Raw genomic sequence first — 24,004 nt, 5'->3', positions numbered from 1 at the left:
TTGAACTCCTGATTTCCTTTCTCTGCCATCCAAATGCCAAGGTTCCTGACAGATATCACCACATCTGGGACAGATGTCTAATTCTTATTCCTATACTTTGGTTTCCCAGTCATGGACAATTAAAGTAAGTGTGTGTGTGTGTGTGTGTGTGTGTGTGTGTGTGTGTGTGTGTGTGCATGCGTGTGTGTGTGTGTGTGTGTGTGTGTGTGTTTCAGAAAACTAAATGGTATCTCTTTTTATTTGCACATGAAATAACCCTACACAATACCGACACAGCCATGCCTTCCATATGTAAACCCAGCGTTAGTCTTCCAGAGTATTGTTACTACTGGCACTTTTTTTCTTTTTGCTCAGTGCTTTCTAGAACTTGCTCCTTTCCTAGATCGCATATGAGTGTAGCATTTGTTAATTTCCTGAGCTATTGTTATTTAATGGTGTAAAGCTCCATTCTCACTACACAATGTGATAATATATGTGAAATTCTTGCCAGACTGACTTCCTCATAGGAGTCAGTCACCACAGACAGCCCGCACCAGCCATGAGTGTGGACTTTAATTTAACCCACATTAAGTGTGAGTCACATTTCTTCAGCCAGTCTTCAGAGTGACCCTCGGGTTTCTGCATTCTTTATGACTGCTCTTTTCATTTTTAATCTTGTCTGTGTGTGTGTGTGTGTGTGTGTGTGTGTGTGTGTGTGTGTATGTATGTATGTATGTGTGTGTGTAAGGCACACATGTAGGTAGGAAGATAATTTTGTCCTTGCCTTCCACTTTGTTTGAAACAGAGGCCTCTTTGTTCCTTGCCACGGTATACACAAGCTAGCTGGCCCATAACTTAAGGGAAGTCTCCTGCCTCAGCCTTCTACGTTGTGGTGGGAATTCTGGGATCACAGACTCATGCTGTCACATCCAATGTTACCTAGGTTCTGGAGAACGAAACTCAGGTCCCCGCACTTGACAGCAAGCAGTTTATCAGTCTCCACAGTTGATGATTTCTCGTTGTACACAAAGTTCTTATTTTAGAAGAATTCGGTTCATATTTCAGCTGATAAAGGCTTCTAAATTTAGCAAGTTGAAACCAAAAGGGGCCAGGGTTCCCCTTATCCCGGGCTCCATAAACCTGGTGCTAATTTTAATTTTTTTCTGACAGTCGTAGTCCTTTAGCTGATCACCAGTAGTCGCTCGGATGTTTTTCTGCAAACGTTGGATGGGTGCACATATGTGGGATAGTGCAAAGCCAGCTGGGATCATGCTTCACTTACTTGGGGAGTTATATTGATTAAGCAATCTCATCTGGGGCCAATAGCAACCAAATGTTTTCTAAAGAATATTTTCTGATGTCTAAGATTCACGATTCATACAAGCATGGCTTTTCTAAGAATTTTTTCATACACATGGAAACTACTTTGTTACTAGTCCCAGATAATAACTGTGACCACTGATTGAATGGTAGTTCTAATTTTTCTAGCTCTCTATATAAAGAGTTACCAAGCTCCCATCTCTTATTAAAATCCAAAGGTGTATGAAGCACTACTGACAATACCCAATGAGAAATGCCTCTCTCCTATAGAAGCAGCTAGATTTCAGTCCCTACAAGAAACCATCAGTACAGCTTGCCCATCCCTACTTAAAGCAGCATGGTTCCTGTCAGTCAAGAAAAGATTTTGACACTTACTATTTCTGTATCTTTCCCAGGAAACCTCCCCTTCATCTCTCTCTCTTACACACACACTTTCCTAGGCATGTTCCTTGAAGGGACTTCTGCTCTTCTTTTTTCTTGAATTTCCTTTGAAACATGATCAACTTTTTGTAAAATACGACTATGGCACATAGTGACGGGTTTCTGCAGTGTCTAAGAATCCTCAGCCCATTTACCTCCCTTCCCAACTCTCGCGCCATCAGGGCTGTCCATTCAGCCTTCTTCTGGACAGGAGGTGAATTTACCAAGGGAAAGCCAAGGAGCCAGATGATGAGGCCAACCACAGTGGTGTGCTCTGCCTGCAAACTAGGACTCCTTTGGTTACACTGATGGTATGAATGATAACCACTAGACTAGTAACACTGTAGGTTACACAGACACGTCATTCACAGTAAGGCATGTTTTTTTTTTTTTTTTACTTTTTTATTTTATTTATTCTTTGTGTCTTTCACATCTTGCCACCTGATCCCACTCATCTCCCTCCCCACCCCAAAATAAAACAAAATGAAATTTAAGCGAAAAAGAGGAAATGGAAAAAGGAAGAGGGTGAAAATCTTGTCAATGAATCTGCAGCGTGACACAGTGAGTCATGCAGTAAAGCCCTTTGTCCATACACTTTTACACGTGGGTGCTTATAAAACACAGAATCACTGTTCTGGTCCCAGGGCCCTGGTCTCTGCTGCGCCATCGACACTGAGCCCTCATTGGGACTCTGTGTTGCCCTGTGTTGTGCTAATCTTGCAGCCCTGGATCCACAGGGCTGACACCACTATCCGCCGCACAGTGCTCCAGCGGATCACTGATAGGATGGGTGTTGGGGTGGAAGGTGTGTAATATTTAATTGCTCATCAAGAACTCATATTCCCCTTGGCATACACTAAGAAGAAGCATGCCTAAGGTTCTGCCTGGGATTTCATAGCCACTTGGTTCACCCATTTTGTTTGATCTATTTACAGTTGGTTTCAACTGCCATCAGTCCAGTGTTGGGGGCTGTAGACCCCCAGACCCTGAATTTCCTGTAAACAACTTGTTATGCTTGCAGCTGCTCTGAACAAAGCAATTTGTTTCTCTGTGTTTGCAACTGCTCTGAGCAGGAGCCCCTCAGGAGTTCCTGATGGCAGGGGGGAGTGGTTTCTGGTGGGTTTGGCTGGGGTGTGGCTATCAGTTAAGGATCCCTACCTATATAAGCTGCCCTGGAACACAATAAAGGGGGCATTCTTGTTTCAAGATGACTAATGTCTGTGTGTATTTATGTGTTTCAATCTCCAGACCCTTGCCCAAGATTCATGAACTGTCCCGCAGTGTAGGCACCACACTACAGGCATAGTACCGTGGTACAGGTGGAACCTTACAGTCCAGCAGTCTGGGGGAGGTTTCTGCTCATTGCTAGAGGCTCACAGTCCCATTGACTGTGTTTGCAGTTAAGAACTTGATCTCAGTTCTTATCTCCTGGTCTAAAACTAGATAGACATCCCTTAGCTTCAGTGTAGCTCAGATGGGAAAAAAATGGTTCCCTTTATTTATCTTTAACTTTTCATCAAAGCTAGGACCTGCTGTTGTAGAATGTGAAGGAAGAAATATTGAAGTTTTTCCTTGTAGACACGAATTTTGAAAAAATCCTCATGCTGTTTTCACTTTTGAATTATTTTTTCCCTCCTGCTACAGAGATAGAATGGATTATGTCTGAGAATGTTCACTCCAAATTCTGTCTCCTGATGACTGAAAAACACTATTGTCTATTATTGTTACTTAGGCTTGAAATGGAGAGCTTCATAATTTAAGTAAGAATTTTCAGGCCAGTGTCATTGTTAGACACATCTATTCAAAACCTTTTCATACCATAATAACTCAGAGATACTGAAGCCCCAGCTCTAACTTCAGGACCTTCTGCACACTTTTCACTGGAGATCCCAAAGGGCATGTGCTTGCGGAGTTCTGGCTATTGATTCTCAAAGAATAGAAATGAGAATGGGAAATAAGAGCTGCTAAGCATATAAACACAGACGAAAAAGCAAAGGCTGGGCAATGTGGAGAGGAGTGTCACTTGTCATTTTCCAACTCTTTATCCCAACATTAGTTGAAGGTGACTGGGTTTCTCTTTACTATCTATCGTTTCGGTTCAAGCCTAAGCAGGGAGTTCAGTCTTACTGAGGTCTGTAGTGATAAAAGGAAGAAGGGTTTATGTTGTGTTTTCAGATAAGATGGCTAGCATTTTTATTTATTATTTTTTGTTTGTTTTTGTTTTGTCTAAAGTTGTTAAATAAGGATCTCCTCAGACATCTCACTGAGACTGTAAGCTCTGCAGGTGCTTACTATCCTAACAACCTGAGTTCAATCCTTGCAGGAGAGAAAGGACTTGTCCAACATGTACTCTGTTCTCTCTCTCTCTCTCTCTCTCTCTCTCTCTCTCTCTCTCTCTCTCTGTCATACACACACACACACACACACACACACACACACACACACACACACGTGCCTGCAAGTAAGTAAATACATTTTAGCCATACACACAAATAAGTAAATGTGTTTTAAAATCTTACATATTACTATTAGGTAAACCCAGAAAATGAGCAATAGACTAGGAAGTGAGTTTAAGACTGCCAAAACTCTAATAACCCTGTTGAACCTGTAATTGTCTGATATTGTGTTTCTAATACATTAACTCTTTTAAACACTGAATGTAGCCCAGTGAGACATGTGTGTTACCTCATTTTGCAAAAATAAGAAAATGGAAAAATAGAAGAATTTTCCATTTGTTTACTCAGTCGCATAATTTTACAGGTTGATTTCAAAGTAAAATGAATCTAATGGGAAAAGATGTGGACTGGAATTTCAGAGTTATTGGTAAACATACATCAGTCACACTAAACACTGCACTGATATATTGATAAATAATAACAGGAAAAGCATAATTAACCATTAGTAGCTCAGCTCAATACCTTAGTAGCCAACAGTGCTGTGGATAATATATAAGAACGACATTAATGCAGCTTCCGAATACAATTTTAGTCCTCATTACTTTGTGAATATTTTAATTTATGTCAACATCAATTATAATTAAGCTACTTTGAAAATCCCTGCTTTCTGTGATCAAACTGGACTCTCTGAATGTGGCTGACAATGAGGGCTGACTGAGAAGCCAAGGACAATGGCACTGGGTTTTGATTCTACTGCATGGACTGCCTTTGTGGGAGCCTAGTCTGTTTGGATGCTCACCTTCCTAGACCTGGATGGAGTGGGGAGGACCTTAGACTTCCCACAGGGCAGGGAACCCTGACTGCTCTTGGGACTGGAGAGGGAGGGGGAGGGGGGAGCTGTGGGAGTGGGAGGGAAATGGGAGGTGGGGAGGAGGTGGAAATTTTTAATAAATAAAAAAAGGGAAAAAAAAAGAAAATCCCTGCTTTGAAACCTAATAACAAGACACTTTGGACAGGACTAGACTGAAACTGCAAAAACACATGGGGATGTATGGTATCGGGGCTGCAGCACAAATGTGCAGGGAAGGTGGCCAGTGAGATGCAGGGAGGGTGCATGGATGATTGTTCTCACTGGTGCAGGAGAGGGACAGCAGGCAAGGCAGCACCACCAAAAGGACACCACTGCGGTGAACACCACAGGGGCTTCCTCTGAGACCCCTCTGAGCAACAAAGGCCGTGTTTGTAGAATAGTTTGGATCGTATCTGTAGTGACTAAATTTTAAAAAAAAAAAGAAAAAACAATATCCCAGAAGAAATTATCTACCAAACCTTTCTCCCCCTCTGGTATATACACTAAACATCATAATAAAACACTCCAAAGAGAAATTTCAGAAACAACTTTGCCTCAATTTTGGAATGTGTCAAAATGTATGTGTTAAAGTAACACTGGAAAGCCTAACTCAGTCCACAACAAGGGAGTAAGTAGGCTATTGTTTATAGGTAACTATAACAACATTTCATAAACATTTCTATAGATTCAATGCCTATCCTCATTTTTGCAAACTGTCTCTTTTTAGGATATTTATTACTTAGGGAAAATAAATCTGAGTAATTGTAAAGGAACATGGATTTCCATATTTGCAGTGGGAATTATCTAAAGGGACTGACATAGTCTGGTCAAAGAGAGAATAAGAAAGCAACTCTATGATGCTTACAAATGCTAATCAACCAGGAAAAGGAAGGCAAATGGGCAGAGTATCCACCATCCTACCTGCTTACAGCAGCTGTGAGCCCTCCCTCCAGGCTTTGCTTCGCTTTAGCTGGAGCTTCTCCATTTGCATTTGATAAACAAGGAAGAAGAGAGTTTGAAGGGATGGAAATGGTGAGGAGGAAATGGTGGTACAGAAATTGTGGGAGTGACCAAGCAATGACTGCTCCAACTTGAGATCCATACCATGACAAGGAGCCCATGTCTGATACTGCCTGGATAGCCAGGAACAAGGGGCTCGATAGCCCAGAGACCTAAGATAGAGCCAAACATAACTGGTCAAAAAAGTCAAGGTAATGATGCCTAGCAATATTCTGCTATACTCATAGATCAGTGCCTAGCCCAACCAGCATCAGGGAGGCTTCATCCAGCAACTGATGGGAGCAGAGACCTATACCCACATTAGGAAGAGCTTGGGGAATCCTGAGGAAGAGGGGGAGGAAGGATTGTAGGAGCCAGTGAGGTCAAGGACACCACAAGAAAACCCACAAAATTAATTAACCTGGTCTCAAAAGGACTCACAGAGACTGAATTGATACCCAGGAGTTCTGCATGGGACTGACCTAGGGGAGGTGATTAGTCGTATTGCAACTTGATATTGCAATCTGATATTCCATGTTTGGTAGATATCTCTGGGAGGCCTGCCCTTTTCTGAAGGAAAAGAAAGAGTAGTAGATGGTAGCAGGGGGGAGGGAAATGGTAGGGAGGGACAGGGAAGGGAGGAGGGAGAGAACATAATATATGAGAGAAAAATAAAAAATGCTGTAGGAACATTGCTATTAACTCCCTTTTTCTAAAATTTTATAAGACACAGAATGCTTTACATGTTCTATTTTATCTAATTGTAAACCTCACCGTAAGTTTTGGTGAATTTGGGGTGTTATTACTGTCTACTTTACACAGGGGGTACTGAGGTCCAGCGTAGCTGATTTGACCAAAGTTTCAGCTTATCTGAGAACAAGATTCAAGCCTGCACCTTTAACTCCTCTTCTGGACTTTCCTTTCTTCCCCTCTCTTCTCTTTTTCCCTCCCTCCCTCCTCATTCCCTTCCTTCTTTCTTTTTCCTTCTGTATTTTCATGTAGGCTATGTAGCCTACACAGACTTTGCGTTCACCACCAAACCATCTCAGGCTTTTCTTAATATCACCATATTGACTGGTTGTTCCATAATGCAAGTTTTAATATGCCTGTAATGCCGGTCATTATATTATCCAAGCACAATTTGGATGTCTACCAATCACCCCCATATCCTGGTTTCTAACAGATAGACTCCCTTTCCCACACGCCACCCAGGATAAGATATGGGTGGTTCTCCTCTGAGATGCAGCTCTGAACATCAGAGACAGAGATTTCCCAGAAACTGGACAGAGTCTCCAGAGAGTGTGTGATAAAACTTGGAGCCCATTGTATGGCATCCTCCCACTGCACAGGCAGTGGACTCTCACCTAACGGCAGCATTCCCCCTTGTGCAATGACTACTGCTCACTTCGCCAGCAATTGAGAGCATCATTTCTGGGGAAAATATATGATCCGTAAATTCACAGAGAAAATGATTTTCCTATTCTGCGATAACAAAAAAGTAGAGAATGTTTTCCCCGAAGCAAAAGAGATGGAGCTGGCTGCGAGAGGAGAGCCAGGTGGGGTGTTTCTCACTCCCACGGTGTCGAAGACACTAGACTTTTCTATCACAGACCATCTGGGAAGATTTATTTTCTTTCTGATTTTAAAAGTGGTTATTGCCACTAGAAAATATCTCATATACTAAAAATCTTAAGAGTTGAATATAACAAAAACTTGGAGTAATTTTCCTCATAAAGGAGACATCTAAGTGAAAAGAAAACTTGCTATACAAAATCAAAGCAGTAATAGCTTTGGATAGGGTAGAGACAATAATTTATGATAAATATTAGGGTAAAGGATGCATTTGTTATGCTAATTTTCTAGCTTAATTTAAAGCTATGGATAAAGCTTAACATTTCATTATATATTAATTCCATATTTTTATCAGTCTGTATAAATTGCTACATAATACTGCCACGTTGGTTACAAATCATAAGCTATTAAAAAGTGGTCTAGTACTGTAGATCTAGTATTCCACAAGGATGAAACCCCTAATTGATAATCCAATACTAATTGGGGCGCCCCGAAATCATATATAGACAAGTAACACTAAACAGATTGAGAAATCGTATTTGTATATTTGATGAGCACACATGCACATGTTCATGTACGCGTGTGCATGTGTGTGTGTGTGTGTGTGTGTGTGTGTGTGTGTAAAACAGTAGTGAATAAAGAAAAATGTCCAGAATTTAATGAGAATGCATGGGGTTAGTAGGAGGTGTTCACGGGAGGAAAGGGGAGAGTGAAATGATGTAATTATACTTTAAGTTCAAGAATTAAAAAAAAATAAAAAGTGGATCATTGTTTGTATTTTACAAAGTCAAGAATTGTCACTATTAGAATTTAGAAAATGTACTAATAAAAGGCCAAAATCACAAGTATATTAAAACCTATGATTTCAAATTTTAAAGAAATTTAATACTTGTTAACTAGTGCCCATACCTTATTTTAGTGTACCTAAATGAACTATGCCAGCCATGAGATCTAGTTATAGCAATTAATGTGAATTTTACTGAACTATTTTCTTCATTGTGAGCTGTAACTGCTTCACGGTATAGTTATAAACGTCATTTGAAAGTAATAAGCTAAAAGTAAAGTGAAGAGAAGCAGCTGGAACAACGAATAAACAATCGTATCATTTGCTCGGCTTCCTGTAAGTCATAAAAATGCCCCTTACTTTTGAAGCTTAGAATATCACAACATTTCCCATAGAGTTGTTTGTCCTAAATCCTCATGATGGCTTATGCCCTACCAGCACGGTCACCTGGACTACAGTGCCTAAGCATGTTTGAATGCTTAAGAATTGCAGTTTCTATTAAGTTAAATAGTGGGGTTTTGGGGGGGGGGTCTGGAAAAAGTCATCTTGAGTTTTAAGTCTTTTCATATGCCTTGGAGCTGCGACAAATGTGTTCCACATGAGTCTGAAAAAGATACTTTCACATTGTCAGTCTAATCTAGGCCCAAAGACACTCAGTGGCTGGACAAGCACTTCCTAACCACAGCTGAAAGGAAATATTCTGTTCAGGAACAGAATTTTTTTTGTTGGGTTAATAGCTACAGAATCACTTAGTGGACATAAATTTGAAACTCCTCATAACTAAAGTTATTTTTCAAAATCACGTAACTGCCAGGCTTGGGGAAATGGCTCATTTGGAAAGGTACTTGCAAGGTCCCCAGTAGCTCACCGTGATCGTCTAGTGATTAGTCCTCTGTGTTGTGGAAACACACTTGCTGCTCAAGCATAAAAACGTGAACTGGGATTATCAGGACCCACATCGAATCCCTAATAACCAAGCCTGGTAGCCCACCGCGAACCATCATGCACAGCAGATGCGGCAGGCAGAGACAGGAGGCCCTTTGAAACTCTTTGGCCAGTCAGCTTGTCTGGATACATGAGCTCCACCTTCAATGAGAGACTCTGTCTCAAAACATAAAGTGATGTGCAACATAAAATAAACAGATTCGACGTCTGGCCTCTACATGCATGAACACTTATGTGCACATATGCACAGATGTGAATAAGTACACACACTATACAAACAGGGAACATGGCATAACTACAAAGAAATGTTACGTTTCTTAAATATTGCCAGTATAGCTATAGAGGAAAAAGTTAACTTTTATGGATTGATTCGTATAAAAGAGAGAGGGAATGCTTTCAAATTAATTGAAAGAATTTTAAATTATTGTGAGATTCTAACTATTCCTACAAAGATATTCTTTAGAATATTTTCTGTAACATTGTCTATTTATAGGGCATAGTGAATAATGTCAAACATGGTTCAATATTTAATGTTAAGTATATTTTCAATTTGGGATAAATGGACTGAACATGAAATTTTTAAAATTGATTTAATAGTATTCTGGGGTAATATTGAGAACAGGAAAAATATAAATTTTACTTTGAAGTATGTATACACTGCTCCATGGAATATTTGAATCTTGGAAACAGAGCTGGAAATTAGAGAATTTTAAATGTGTCCACCGAGCTGCTTCTAAAAATTTGACCTAAAAATAATTTGCCAAATGAAGAATCCATTAATCACATAAAGGGGTAGTCACTTTGATAGATAAGTGGTAGTTTAGAAACTCTACAGAATTAGCTTAGATATTAAACTATAGGTATACAGATCTTCACATTGTGAAGCAGCCCTGTAATGCCAGCAATTGGAAGACAGTACAGGAGGCAGCCTGGGTTACATGGAATGTTCCTGAAAATATAAAGTGTAAGCTCAAAAAAAAAAGTAATTTCCCTCCCCTCAAAAAGAATAAATGTGAATGTGATAAAAATGAATCTTCCTTCTGATGGAAGCTGTTTGCACAAAGGAGCCAGCTAATGTGTGATTTGTAGTCCCTTTCCCACAAGCAAAGCTGCATCTAGTGTAGAACAATAAATATCACAGATGTTAACTGATTGGAGACCAGGGAGCAATTGAAAGGACAAACAGCAGGATTTGGTGACCAAGAAAGATCATCCACAGGCAGGAATTTTAATGTTACTTGCCAGGCTGGCCGAATTCATTTGTAGTAGAGTCTGTTCAGCCCACAGCCTCCTTCTTTGGTCTAAACTTCTTCTTTAGAGTCGAGGTTCCCCCTCGGAATGACATCACTGATGACATGAATGATTTTGAATTTATATTTATTTTTTATTTTAAATTAATTTGTTCCCTTAACAAGAGTTACATAATATGAGTAGAAAAGGCTAATTTTAATGCAATCATGTAAATTTTACGTATCAGTTTATAAAGCTAAAAATAAAAGTAACTTTTCCTATGATTATTATCTCCATAGGAACAATCATCTTTTCATGGTTTTTTGTTTATTTTTCCATTAAAAAATTTCCATTTCCTCCCCTCCTCCCATTTCCCTCCTGCTCTCCCACTCACCCTCCTCCCTTCCCTTCCCTCCTTAAGAGAGGGCAGGGTACCCTGCCCTGTGAGAAGTCCAAAGCCCTCCCCACTCCATCCAGGCCTAGGATGGTGTGCATCCAAACAGACTAGAGTCTCAAAAAGTCAGTACATGCAGTAGAAACAAGTCCCACTGCCATTATCATTGGCTTCTCAGTCAGCCCCCATTGTCAACCACATTCAGAGAGTATGGTTTGTTCACATGCTCGTTCAATCCCAGTCCAACTGGATTTGGTGAGCTCCCATTAGCTCAGGCACACTGTCTCAGTGAGTGGACGAACCTCTCGCGGTTCTGACTTCCTTGCTCATCTTCTCCCTCCTGCTCTTCAACTGGACCTTGGGAGCTCAGTCCAGTGCTCTGATGTGGGTCTCTGTCTCTATCTCCATCCATCGCCAGACCAAGGTTCTATGGTGAAATTCGAGATATTCGTCAGTGTGGCTGTGGGACAAGTCCAGTTCAGGCATCCTCTCCTCTGCTGCCCAAGGACCTAGCTGGGGACATCCCTGTGGACCCCTGGGATCCCCTCTAGAGCCAAGTCTCTTGCCAACCCTAAAATGGCTCCTTAATTAAGACATCTTCTTCCCTGCTCCTATATCCACCCTTCCTCCATCTCACCCCTCCCACTCCCCCAAGCTGTTGCCAGTCCTTCCCTTCCCTCTTCTCTCTTCCCCTCTCCCCCACCACTGCACTCCCACCCCCCACACCCCCATGTTCCCAGATTTTGCCCGGCGATCTTGTCCTGCAATTTCCAGGAAGATCTATATATGTTTTTCTTTGGGTTCACCTTATTATTTGGCTTCTCTAGGCTTGTGAACTATGGGCTCAGTGTCCTTTGTTTATGGCTAGAGTCCATAGTTTCACGTAGTCTTATTTATTTTTCTCTCCTTCTGCATATGCTGTGTTAGTCATTTATTTAGCAATTTTTAAAAAATACGTACATTATGTGTGGACCTCATGCAGTTTTACATGATATAGAAACAGTAGTGAACAAAGATCTTACCCTCATGGAGCCTAAATAATTTCATCATAAAAAAATTATGACACAATAGTCACTCTGCCTCATCCATTGTTATTTCACTCGGTGAGAACATAGTCAAAACTTCTTCCCATCATCCCTTACAGCCCTACCCCTAATGTCCACGTCCACCATCTGCCCATTTCCACTTCCAATCTGTGTCTCCACTTACAAAACACTGAGTTTCTTCCCCCTTCTGTGTTTCTTCTGACTACTATTAAAATGTGTCTGCATTGCATCTTGATGACGGTTTTCAACGCTCACCATTCCTGACTTCTCCACTGCTCTAGTTCTGAGTTGGTGCTTCATCTCCGTCTTTAGCTAGTACTTCTTGTTTTTTTTTCCTAAATGGGGTATTATCTGGGCTCCAAATTTGATTCTTAGCCTCTATTCTGTTTCTATATGATCTGATGAAACTATGCCTGCAAGCTAATGAGTCTCAAATCTCTCCTGCTTCAGTGTTACAGCTGAGGCAAATATTCTCTTCTAAGTACTTCTAACAATACAAATAGGACTCACCACCCTCCATTTCGCTCCTATGCATCTTCCTGGGTTGCAAAAAATCTCCTCACACCCAGTGTGTGCCGGCTTTGACCATTTTGTTTCCTTTGCTCACACCCAGAGTTTATACACTCCCTATCCAGAGTCTACTATAAACTCAAACATTGTATATCACCTTCACTTAACCGTTCTGTTTCTGCTGTCATGGTTTATCCCTTAGACTAGAGTGAATATTCACAATTATGCCTTGTTTCATTAGAATCTGTCCTCACTACCACCTGAGTGAGTTTTCTAATGCAAAGGTTTTACTGTGCATTCGGTTTGGAGCAGCACTGCTGTGCCTGCCCATGACCTGCATGAAATTAGCTTGCTCTGCACTGCAATGCTGTTTGTATCATTTAACAGTCTCCTTACTCTATTGAGCAGTGGTCCCATCAAGACGTGTGTGAATCTTCTACATTCTAAGTGATTCATCAACAGAGAGTCACACTTTAATACACACTTTAATAATGCATTCTGCTCCAGTTACTGAAACATTCTTCATTTTTCCTTGAGCCCCCACCTGGATGATGCTTCATTTTGAATGACCTGTCTCCGATTTGGGTTCCCCTGACAATGTGCTTTATTGTACTCTTTCCACTGCTTGTGATACTTGCCTCTGATCAGCATCTCCATATACTCCATCTGTACTGAATTTCTAAACACAGTCCCTAAGGAGTGGTCTCCGTTCCCGCCTGGAAACACTTAAAGAATCCTTTGACTCTTCGCTGGGGGTGCTTGCTGCTAGTCAGGTGGTCCTCTAATTGCTTTTGTTCTCCTCCACTAAACTGAACGTCTTGAGAGCAGAGACCATTTTAATTATTTCTGGGGCCCCCCAAAGTAAGCACTGTGTCTGTGAGATAGTGGGAAAATGAGTGTTAAGTGAGTAATTTATCCATTCATTCACCAGATGAAAAATTAGTCTTTCTCTTGTGATACTCCCACCCAACTGCACCACCCTCCAGGGTGTAATTAACTGAAAGATGAAATTAAAGCCTATAAATAGAATTATTTTGTGAGACAGCAGAGTCCACTGAAAGCAAGTGATAAATGAATACATTTTTCAATATGTAATATTAATTATGTTTTGTGCATTATGAATATCTGTTACTTGATTTATAAAATATAATCTCCTATATTTGTTTCCCTCATATGAAAATCAATTTGTACTGAACTAGTGGCAAGTAACTTTTAAAATGGTTCAAGAAAAAAAAAATCATTTCTGACTATCCTTGCAATTTTTCTATAAATATGAGATAATTTCAAGCATAGTAAAAATATATAAAAATAATTATAATAAATGAAAAGTATTTCTGTTAAAAATTTCAGTTAGACCAGGTAGAGGTGGAGCATGCCTTTAATCCCAGCACTTGGGAAGCAGAGGCAGGAGGATCTCTGTGAGTTCGAGGCCAGCCTGGTCTACGAGAGCTAGTGCCAGGACAGGCTCCAAAGCTACAAGGAAACCCTGCCTTGAAAAATCAAAACAAAAAAAAAATCCTTTCAGTTTAGGAACTATAAATGAATCCAAGGAATTAGATCCCTTTAACTATGAATTCTTGAATTCAATAAATAAAAAGAGAAAACATAATAATGAAAAAGAAAAAGAAGATCTAAAATGTTAATAAGCACTATTGGGATGTATTTTATATGCCATTAATAAATGTAAATTAAATGTGAAATTAGTTAAAAATAATAATTGAGCCTATATTTACAAACAAGAATGCATTTTTTAACGTAATATTTCTTTGAATTATAATATTTAATACTTAGTGATACAAGTTAATATTTTTGAAAGATTATAAACTTCCTCATATGTTCTTTTGCCAAGATGAAAGACTCATTTAACTTGTTTCTTTTAAATTGACAAACAAGTGATGGCTATTGTCTTTAACAGAGCTGGCATCAATGCCTGGTTCACTCATGTCTTATCAAAGTTTCTTTCCATGGCAGAGGGACAAAAAAAAAAGTCCACTATATTTCAAGAGTATTTTCTCTATTTAACATAGGTGATGAAAACTTTCAAGTTATGATCTATAAAGAATACACACTTATATATTAATCACAATTAACACAAAAACTCAATTTTATTTTAATACACCTCAGACAGACAGACAGACAGACACACACACACACACACACACACACACACACATACACCCATGCACCATCTACTGCAAGAAGAAGCTTCTCTTGATAGGGGCTAAAAGAGGCATTGATCAATGGGTATAGCAATACCATTGGGAGTCATTTTATTGCTCTGTTTTTTAGTATTAGGCTCCCCCCAGGGTTCATGATTTATCTAGTTTCAGGTTAATGGCCACTTTAGCAATGTCAGGCATGTATTCCACCGCATGGACTAGATCTTAGACATAGTCAAATGGAAATTTATGTTGGTTACTCTCATTGCATTTGTGCCACTATTGTACCAGCATATCTTGCAGGAAGGTCACTGTTATAAGTCACAGGGTTTGTAGCCGGGTGACAGTGATAATGAGATTTTTCCTTCAGTAACATGCAGAGTCCCTTCAGAGCCATGAACACTTATCAGCAGGTGTAAAGCATCCATTAGGAATCAGCTTGACTTCTCTGTGGTTGATAACATGAATAAATGTTGAAGTCAGCAACAGACCCTTAGTGTCAGGTTGTAGTAATTGAGCAAGCAATAGTCTTGCCATAGCATGTGATGTTAAGGGAGTCCATGGGACCACTTTTGTCAATGACTCAACACATGTAACTCATTCTTGCTACTGGTGGTTCTACTTGGTGGAATAAGATGTCAAGCTGGAGCATTATCTCCCTCATTATGGTGATCTCATTTAGATTACTTTCACATATGTATATAAATTAGGATACTTCTACCATAGAAGGTACCCATATGGCTTTTGAAAGGGCTTTTAGTATTAGTTTTTCCTCTCTATATTTGTTCCTTCACACTGCTCTTCCATCCTCTTCCTCGTTTAGCCCTCCTATTCCAGTTTCTACTTTATCTCTTTATAGAACTAAATTCTTTGTCCCCTTCCTTGGGAGATCCTCTTATCCTCTTGGCCCCTTACTCGGTACCTAACTTGTGTGGTTGTTAGGTTGCAGCACTCACGTATTTTTTATTAACATTTTAGATCTTATTTTTTCTTTTCCATTCTTATGTTTATTGAATTTATAGTAAAAGGGTTCTAATTCCTTGGTCACTTATACTCATTAAACTAGTTGCAATTCTAACAGAAATATTTTTCAGTCATTACAGTTGTTTTTATATACTTTTATTGTACTTGAGCCTATCTCATATTTATAGGAAATGGCAGGGATAGCCTGAAATGCTTTTTACTTGAACCGTTTTAAAAGTTACTTACTAGCTTGAGGATTCACCACCGCTCATACTTTGCTATGTATTTCCAACAACACACCATCACACTTATCACACTTCATCTTTTCTAGGAATGACAATTTTTCTTCATTATTAGACACAAACATCTATCAAATTCAGAAATCAACATAGTTCTCAATTACTCCTCAGACTTGCTTTAGCTCTTTTAGCTCTCTGATTTTCCTCACTTTCTTTCAGGATCACACATTTCATCGCCTCGTCATCTCCCCTTAATTCCTGTCAAACTGGAAGTACTCCTTTGAGACCCTGCTTTGAACTACGTGATCTTGTATTAAATTCACATCTCATATCTTTGGTTGGAATGACTTAAGTCTGTGCTTTTTACTTCCCAGACCTTCCTCCAGTTCAGTATCATCCCACAGAGTTCCAGTTTGTCATTTGATTAATAGGCTGTCTTTTAGGATCATCCCTCAATGAGTTGAAATCAAAAAAGAAACTACCTTCCCTTCACTCAGGATGCGGTGGTATATTTTGAAGTTATTTGGCTTGTCTTCCAGATAGTTGCTGCTGTCAAGTGAAAGTCAGGCTCATCCCAAATAGTCAGGCAAGTATTTCTTCCCCTTCCTGTTCTCAATTAAAGCAATCTACCAACGTTCTTGACCAGAGAAAGAACAAAGAGAAACAGCAGCTCGCTTTCCAAATGACTGGCAAGCACTGTTTCCATCACCACTTGGCCTTGGGACAGGAAGAGTTGTACCTTTAAGTTGCCTCCACTGTTAGTGGTATCTTGATTGGGACAACCTAGGAAATAGCAAAACTTTAGGAAGGGAAAAAGTCACATGTCGGGTGGGGTAGAGGCATGAGATGCAGGAAAGCACTTTGTTTTTCCTTTGCCCAAATGGGTCCTGCTCAAAATGCCCAATTATTCATCTACTTCAAAATTTTTCTCAATTACTTCTGGGATAGGTGTAAGCCTCACTATCTGGTTCACTTTTGACGGCCCCTGGATGTTTTCAGAAGTACTCATAGTAACTAATAATTTAAAACACTGAGTGAGTAACAGACTTAGTCATGCTACTTCAAAATCAGTATCACAGCCTGGTGGGAAGTTAAGGCAATTCATAAAAACACCACAAATCCATTGTGTAACTGTACCACATTTTCTTGATCCATACTTTGGTTGAGGGGCATCTAGGTTGTTTCCAGGTTCTGGCTATTACAAATAATGTTGCTATGAACATAATTGAGCACATGTCTTTGTGGTATGGTTGAGTTTTCTTTGAGTATATACTCAAAAATGGTATTGCTGGGTCTTGAGGTAGATTGTTTCCTAATTTTCTGAGAAATTGCCATACTGATTTCCAAAGTGGCTGTACAAGTTTGCAATCCCACCAGCAATGAAGGAATATTCCCTTTACCCCACATCCTCTCTCGCAGAGACTATCATCAGTGTTTTTGATCTTGGCCATTATGACAGGTATAAGATGGTATCTTAGAATTGTTTTGATTTTCATTTGTCTATTGGCTAAGAATGTTGAGCATTTCCTTAAGTGTCTTTCAGCCCTTTGAGATCGTCTGTTAAGAGTTCTCTGTTTAAGTTTATTCCATTTTTTAATTGGATTATTTGTTCTTTTGACATCAAGTTTCTGGAGTTCTTTGTATAATTTGGAGAACAGTCATCTGTCCGATGTGGGGTTGATGAAGATCTTTTCTCATTCTGTAGGCTGCCGTTTTGTCTTGTTGGTCATGTCCTTTGCTCCTTTGCTTTACAGAAGTTTCTCTGTTTCAAGCGGTCTCATTTATTAATTGTTGTTCTCACTGTCTGTGCTACTGTGATTATATTGAGAAAGTGATCTCCTGTGTCAATATATTCAAGTGTACATCCCACTTTCTCTTCTGAGAAGTAAAATAATGCTATCTTGAAATTTTCAGGCAAATAGATGGATCTAGAAAAAAAACCATATTGAGTGTGATAACCCAGACCCAGAAAGAAAATATAATATGTACTCATTCATAAGTGGCTTTAGACATAAAGCAAAGATAAAGAATCCTACAGTCCACAACCCCAGAGAACCTAGACAACAAAGAGGACATTAAGGGAGACATACGTGGATCTAAATAGGAAGGAGAAAAGGACAAGACCTCCTGAGTAAATTACAAGTGAGGGAGTCATGGGAGAGAGTAGAAGGGAAGAGGGGAGGAAGGGCGAGAAGCAGAGAAAAAATATACAGTGCAATAAAATCAATTAAAAAATACAAACAGAAAACACCAAAGCTCTCTGCCCCTCTGCTTTCCCGGTCATGAAATGAAGACACCGAGTGTGACTTGCCCTCACTGCAGTATGGAGGATGCAGTGCAATTGGACATTAGAAAGAAAATCTGTAAAACTTTCTATAAATGTGTCATAATACAGCACTCTACACTTTGAGGTAGGCACTGTGACAGTTACCATTTACTAAACTGCTCTCCTAAACCTAGACTCTATGCTCCTCTCCAGGGCCTACCACGCCCCAACATATCTCACCACCCAGTGTTTCTGATGAGAAAACTGAAGATCAGAGAGTTAATGTCTGCCCCCAGTCTCACAGGTAACTGGAAATCCAAACTCAGCTATGTCAGATGTTAGCACCTGATAGGGACCCACATTCTGTTCCCAACTCAGCAGTAGTCTGAGTCTCAGAACTACCAATAGAGAAACTGACTTGAGGAATTTCACATTTGTTATGAGTTGATGGCAAGCCTATGTGTTACTGACTCTACATTTCCCAACGTGGAAATCGTTCTACTTTCCAGAGAGGCAGAAACCTCTTGGTTCACTAGTGACCCTAGGACTCTGGTCTGTCAACATTACACTGTCTCCTGAAAGCAGTTTTCTCTCTTCTCCCTTCCTCTCCCCTCCTCTATTTTCCCTTCCCTCCTCTCCCCAACCCAGAACATTTTTTCATATTTTGATAATCATCTTTTTACTTTACCACTAGGTAAGAAATAATTTAATTACAAAACTTAAAATTTTTGACCTTCTGAACAATTAATTAGCCATTCAGATTAAGGATGAGATCTTTGTACGATAACTATTTATTTAATAATGTATCCCTGTGAATTGTTGCTAAAATTTTTACAAATAAAGACTTCTCCCCCTTCAGTTTTATTCCAAGTTTACATTGGTGGTCACTTCATGACAAGTGATTGTTATGGATCCTAAACTGGACCAAAATTATGAAGAACACCTTCTGAACTGAATGTGTAACAACACTTGTGTAAGGTCTTTACGAGTATATCCATCTTAAGCTCCTGTGACTGTGATTGCTGTGACATGCTAACTACTAATGATGAGTGGAGTAAAGGGCAGATGCAAAAGCAGCTTTGAAGAGTGAGAAGTGGTCACCACAGCGCCGCCTAACTCATCAGCATGCATGTACCATCAGTACTCAAGAGTTCACACATGCATGATGACATTACCTGCTAAGCATTTAAACACAAATCAAACTAGTCACCCAAAGTATGCAAGATATGTCACCCTTGCAGAATACATCACTATGGACAAAGGGTTTCTGTTTGGGGGGCTTTTTGGTGTGTGTGTGTGTGTGTGTGTGTGTGTGTGTGTGTTCTGTGAGGTCTGTGTGTGTGCATATCTGTGGAGCTCAGTGAATCAGTTAGACATCTGGCCACCTAGCTCCAAGGATCTGCCTGGCCCCACCTGTGCTGGGGTTACACACAAAAGCCACCATGCTCATCTTTTCCTATATGGCCTCTGGGTCTCTAAACTCAGGCTTTCATTTTACCTACTGAACCATCTCCCAGTCCAAGGGTGGATTTTCTGTCTTAGTTTTCCTCTTTACAATTCATTTGATTCCAAGAACGCCTTCATATTTACCCTGTTTTTATACCCTTTGTGTTTCTGTTCTACTTTAAAAGTTATTTAGGGAATATGCGATAGCTTCTGTCAATTCCTTTTTAAAGTATCACGAATTAACAGGTATAAAGGGATTCACATGAGGCTCACATGTTTAATATGATAGCAAACAATTCACACGGGGAAATCTCTTGGGAAAACGTGTAGGGAAAAATTCTGGAAACTAGCTTCCTTGTCATTTTAATATAGAAAGGTTACCTTGCTTTCTTAGATTCCATTCTAAGTGATTTATTGGTGGTGGCAGAGGAGACCCAGGCCAGCAGAAGCACATTTACTTCCTGTGGTACTGGAAGAACTGTTGCCAACCCTAGCTACAAACACCAAGGTTTGGTATAAGCAGCCAAAGCCACTTCCTTTGTCAGAGATTCAACGGGTCTGGGATGAAATATGAAATGATGCTTGACAAGCTACCGGGAGACCTTTTCATAATAATTCTGCCTGTGTTGTAGAACATAAGAGTTAGTTTGCAACATATGCTCTCAGAAGCTACTGTGACATATAATACTCCAAGTCTGTGCATCCTTCTCTATCTCGCTAGCACTCTGTCGTGTAATTAAAAGACTAAATTTTATTGTCATTCCTTCCGTTGTAAGGACTTTAAAAAGACTTTGAGATAAGCGGTAAAAATCTTAGTTGCCAACGTGCTGAAAATTTACTTCACCTGTTAAGTATGAAGCCAAATTAAAGCTTTGAAACGAGATAGAGCTGATCCTGTCTATTTTGAGGTTGAGTTGATCTTCATAGAAACTTTATAATTTTAGAATCATCTGTATGGAGAATGTTCCTTTTACCCTGCCTTGACAAGATGTTTACTCTTTCCTTAAAGGTACCAGATCCACACAGGACTCCAGCATTCTATCATCAGACCTACCCAACCCAACTGTCTACCTCTAGACAACGCAACCCTACCTCAAAAGCTGAAGGAGGTCGGCTATTCAACTCATATGGTTGGGAAATGGCACTTGGGGTTTTACAGGAAAGAATGCATGCCCACTAAGAGAGGATTTGATACCTTCTTTGGCTCCCTTTTGGGAAGCGGAGATTATTATACACACTACAAATGTGACAGTCCTGGAATGTGTGGCTATGACTTATATGAAAATGATAATGCTGCTTGGGACTATGACAATGGCATATATTCAACACAGATGTATACTCAGAGAGTGCAGCAAATTCTAGCTTCCCATGACCCCGCTAAACCTATATTTTTATATGTTGCTTACCAAGCTGTGCACTCACCCCTGCAAGCCCCTGGCAGGTATTTTGAACACTACCGATCCATTATCAACATAAACAGGAGAAGGTACGCAGCCATGCTCTCCTGCTTGGATGAAGCAATCCACAATGTGACCCTGGCTCTAAAGCAGTATGGTTTCTATAACAATAGCATTATCATATACTCCTCAGATAACGGTGGACAACCCACAGCAGGAGGAAGTAACTGGCCTCTCAGAGGTAGCAAAGGAACGTATTGGGAAGGGGGCATCCGGGCAGTTGGCTTTGTGCACAGTCCTCTTCTGAAAAACAAGGGAACGGTGTGTAAGGAACTTGTGCACATCACAGATTGGTACCCAACCCTGATTTCACTGGCAGAAGGGCAGATTGATGAAGACATTCAGCTAGATGGGTACGATATCTGGGAGACGATAAGCGAAGGTCTTCGTTCACCCCGAGTGGATATCTTGCACAACATTGACCCCATTTACACCAAGGCGAAAAATGGCTCCTGGGCAGCAGGCTACGGAATCTGGAACACAGCAATCCAGTCAGCCATCCGGGTGCAACACTGGAAGCTGCTCACAGGAAACCCTGGCTACAGTGACTGGGTCCCCCCTCAGGCTTTCAGCAATCTGGGCCCAAACCGATGGCACAACGAGAGGATTACCTTAGCAACTGGCAAAAGTATCTGGCTTTTCAACATCACAGCCGATCCATACGAGAGGGTGGATCTCTCCAGCCGGTATCCTGGCATCGTGAAGAAACTGCTGCGGAGGCTGTCACAGTTCAACAAGACGGCCGTGCCAGTCAGGTATCCCCCGAAGGATCCCAGAAGCAACCCTCGACTCAACGGAGGAGTCTGGGGCCCGTGGTACAAAGAGGAAAACAAGAAAAAGAAAACAAACAAAACCAAAGCTGGGAGAAAGCAAAAGAAAAGTAAAGCGAGGACGAGAAAAGAACCGGCAGCACACTCTTCAACAAAATGCCACCCAAGTGTTACTGCCGGCTGAATGCAAGACTTTCTGACTTGGTTTCTGACTTGGTTAAGCTTAAATCGCCTGGTTTCTAGGTAATTCAAAGCATTTGCCTCAGAAAAACCACTGCCGGTCCCCGCGGGCTTATTTTCAGTTTGCTCTCTGCCAGAGGCTTCTGGCACCTGGCTGCCCGTGTGGACCAAACTATCCTCCTGAGTGCCAAAGGCATTGCTTCTGTAGACCACACAGAGAACAGAATACAGTTATTTATTTCTCTCTGTCCTGTCAATGATTAGTCTGTTGACAAAACAGAATGCTTTGATTTGCAATAGGGACGGTGACCTGTAGAGGATGGAAATCACAGCGTAACGTGATTAAAAATGACATTTGATACAGTGAAAGACTGTGTTACCTCAAAGGCCTAAGAACAGTATTTCTAAGAGAAAAATTTTATCGGTATCATATGCAACTTGGGCTTTTAAACTAATTCTACTTTGTGCTGTCTTTATCGCTTCTCGTAGTGAACAGCTTGCACCTCATCTCATTCTACTTAAAGCAACAGCAGATAATGTCTGGGCATTGCCAGAAATGAATGTAACTACATCCCAAACACTTTAATAGGACAATAATTTCAGGAGAAAGTGCCTAATTTATTTTTCAAAAGAAGTTATGCAGGTGATTTTAATTATTTTAATTAATTAGTTTCTAAGTAAGAATTGTATTCCAATTCTTTAAAGTTATTAAGCACTGTCATGCCATAAATCACTGTTATATTATGTATGTTCATAAAATATAAAAGGAAACTCATTCAGAAAAAAAATACAGCTTCAGTTTTTCACCATTATTTGAATGTAAGACGATAAATATATTTTTAAATTTTTGTAAATTTGTGAGTGTACAGAGTTGATTTTACTTTATTGTTTCCACCATGAACTATTTATATATATTAATTATTAAAGTGATTTATTTTATGGCATTAGTGTGGCTTTTCCAACTTCATTATTACATTTCTAGATACAATCGTATTATTCATTTTGACACATAGAAATATTCTTAGCGTCTTTAGCTGTCCAGGTTGGCCTTGAATTTTTAATTACAGGTATAAAACAAATGTCTGGCAACAGGCAAAAGTCTGTGCAAATAGGCATTTAAAGGGATGGTGTGCTAGCATGGTAATAAATAAAGATTTTTACAAATAAAGAGAATTATTTTTTCACATGACTACTGCATTGAGAACAATGTTTTGTTTTGAGAAATAATATATTGTTTATATATATTATATATGTATATGTGTATGTATAAATTTTCCTCTTACATAAGTATAAGATAAAAAAATAGAAATTGAAGATACAGATAATCTAAAGACAAAATTAAACAAGGATGACCTGAAATGAACCCAATCACAGGGCTATGGAGCAGCAACTGTTCCTGGCAGCCATGGAGCTTTCTTTGACAGGTCTCCTCTTAATGCAGAAGCTGTGAAGCCACACTTGAAGAGCCACAATAGCAGGAACTGTGGCCTGGAAACTAACAACCATGATAAAACAGTTGCTGATAGAGAAGGTGAGTGGGGTCTGCACCGTTTATTATGCAAATATGAGTAAGCAGAGGCTGCCATGATTCTGAGAACTTGTGAAGGCATCTGCTAGCTAGTTCTAAAACTATAGGCCAAAATGGGCATAATGTTTTCTTTAAGTGCTCAATTTAACTATTTTGTTTCTAAAGGGTATAGTTCCACTTTCCTCCATTGTATTTCCTGTGTAGCTTTTCTCATGACAACATTGTCAGTCCATTTCTTTGTGGGATGCAAAACGGTGCTGTGACTTAAGAGATGACATTTGGTTTTGTTAAAGTTATAACTAAACTAAAGTTTAGAAAAAAAATGGGTTTAAGTGATGCTTGGTTGATCCAGGCATGGTGGCTCATACCTTTAACCCCAGCACTGGTCTCTAAAGTGAGTTCCAGGACATTCAAGGCTGTCATACTGAGAAACCTTGTCTCCAAAACAAAACAACAAATTTTTTTTAAAGTTTATTAAAATATAAAAGTTTCCATTTTCGCCCCCCCTCCCAACACCCTCCCACTCCCCCCACTCCCTCTCCTCTTCCCTC

At 39.9% G+C, this 24,004-nt stretch overlaps 1 protein-coding gene across 1 annotated transcript in view; it reads left to right on the top strand.

Annotated features, from left to right (window-relative positions):
* Arsj (arylsulfatase family member J) overlaps positions 1-23,062 on the top strand; it is a 73,158-nt gene extending 50,096 nt beyond the window's left edge. Inside the window, exon 2 of the mRNA XM_048456979.3 lies at positions 20,528-23,062. Within this exon, the coding sequence (XP_048312936.3) occupies positions 20,528-21,929 (1,402 nt within the window). The 3' untranslated portion in view covers positions 21,930-23,062. The remainder of the gene's footprint in view (positions 1-20,527) is intronic.
* Positions 23,063-24,004: the final 942 nt, after the last annotated feature.

Source organism: Myodes glareolus, chromosome 17 (assembly GCF_982192425.1).
Source record: "Myodes glareolus chromosome 17, mMyoGla1.1, whole genome shotgun sequence".
NCBI lineage: Eukaryota > Metazoa > Chordata > Mammalia > Rodentia > Cricetidae > Myodes > Myodes glareolus.
This window is presented reverse-complemented; position numbering and strand designations above follow the sequence as displayed.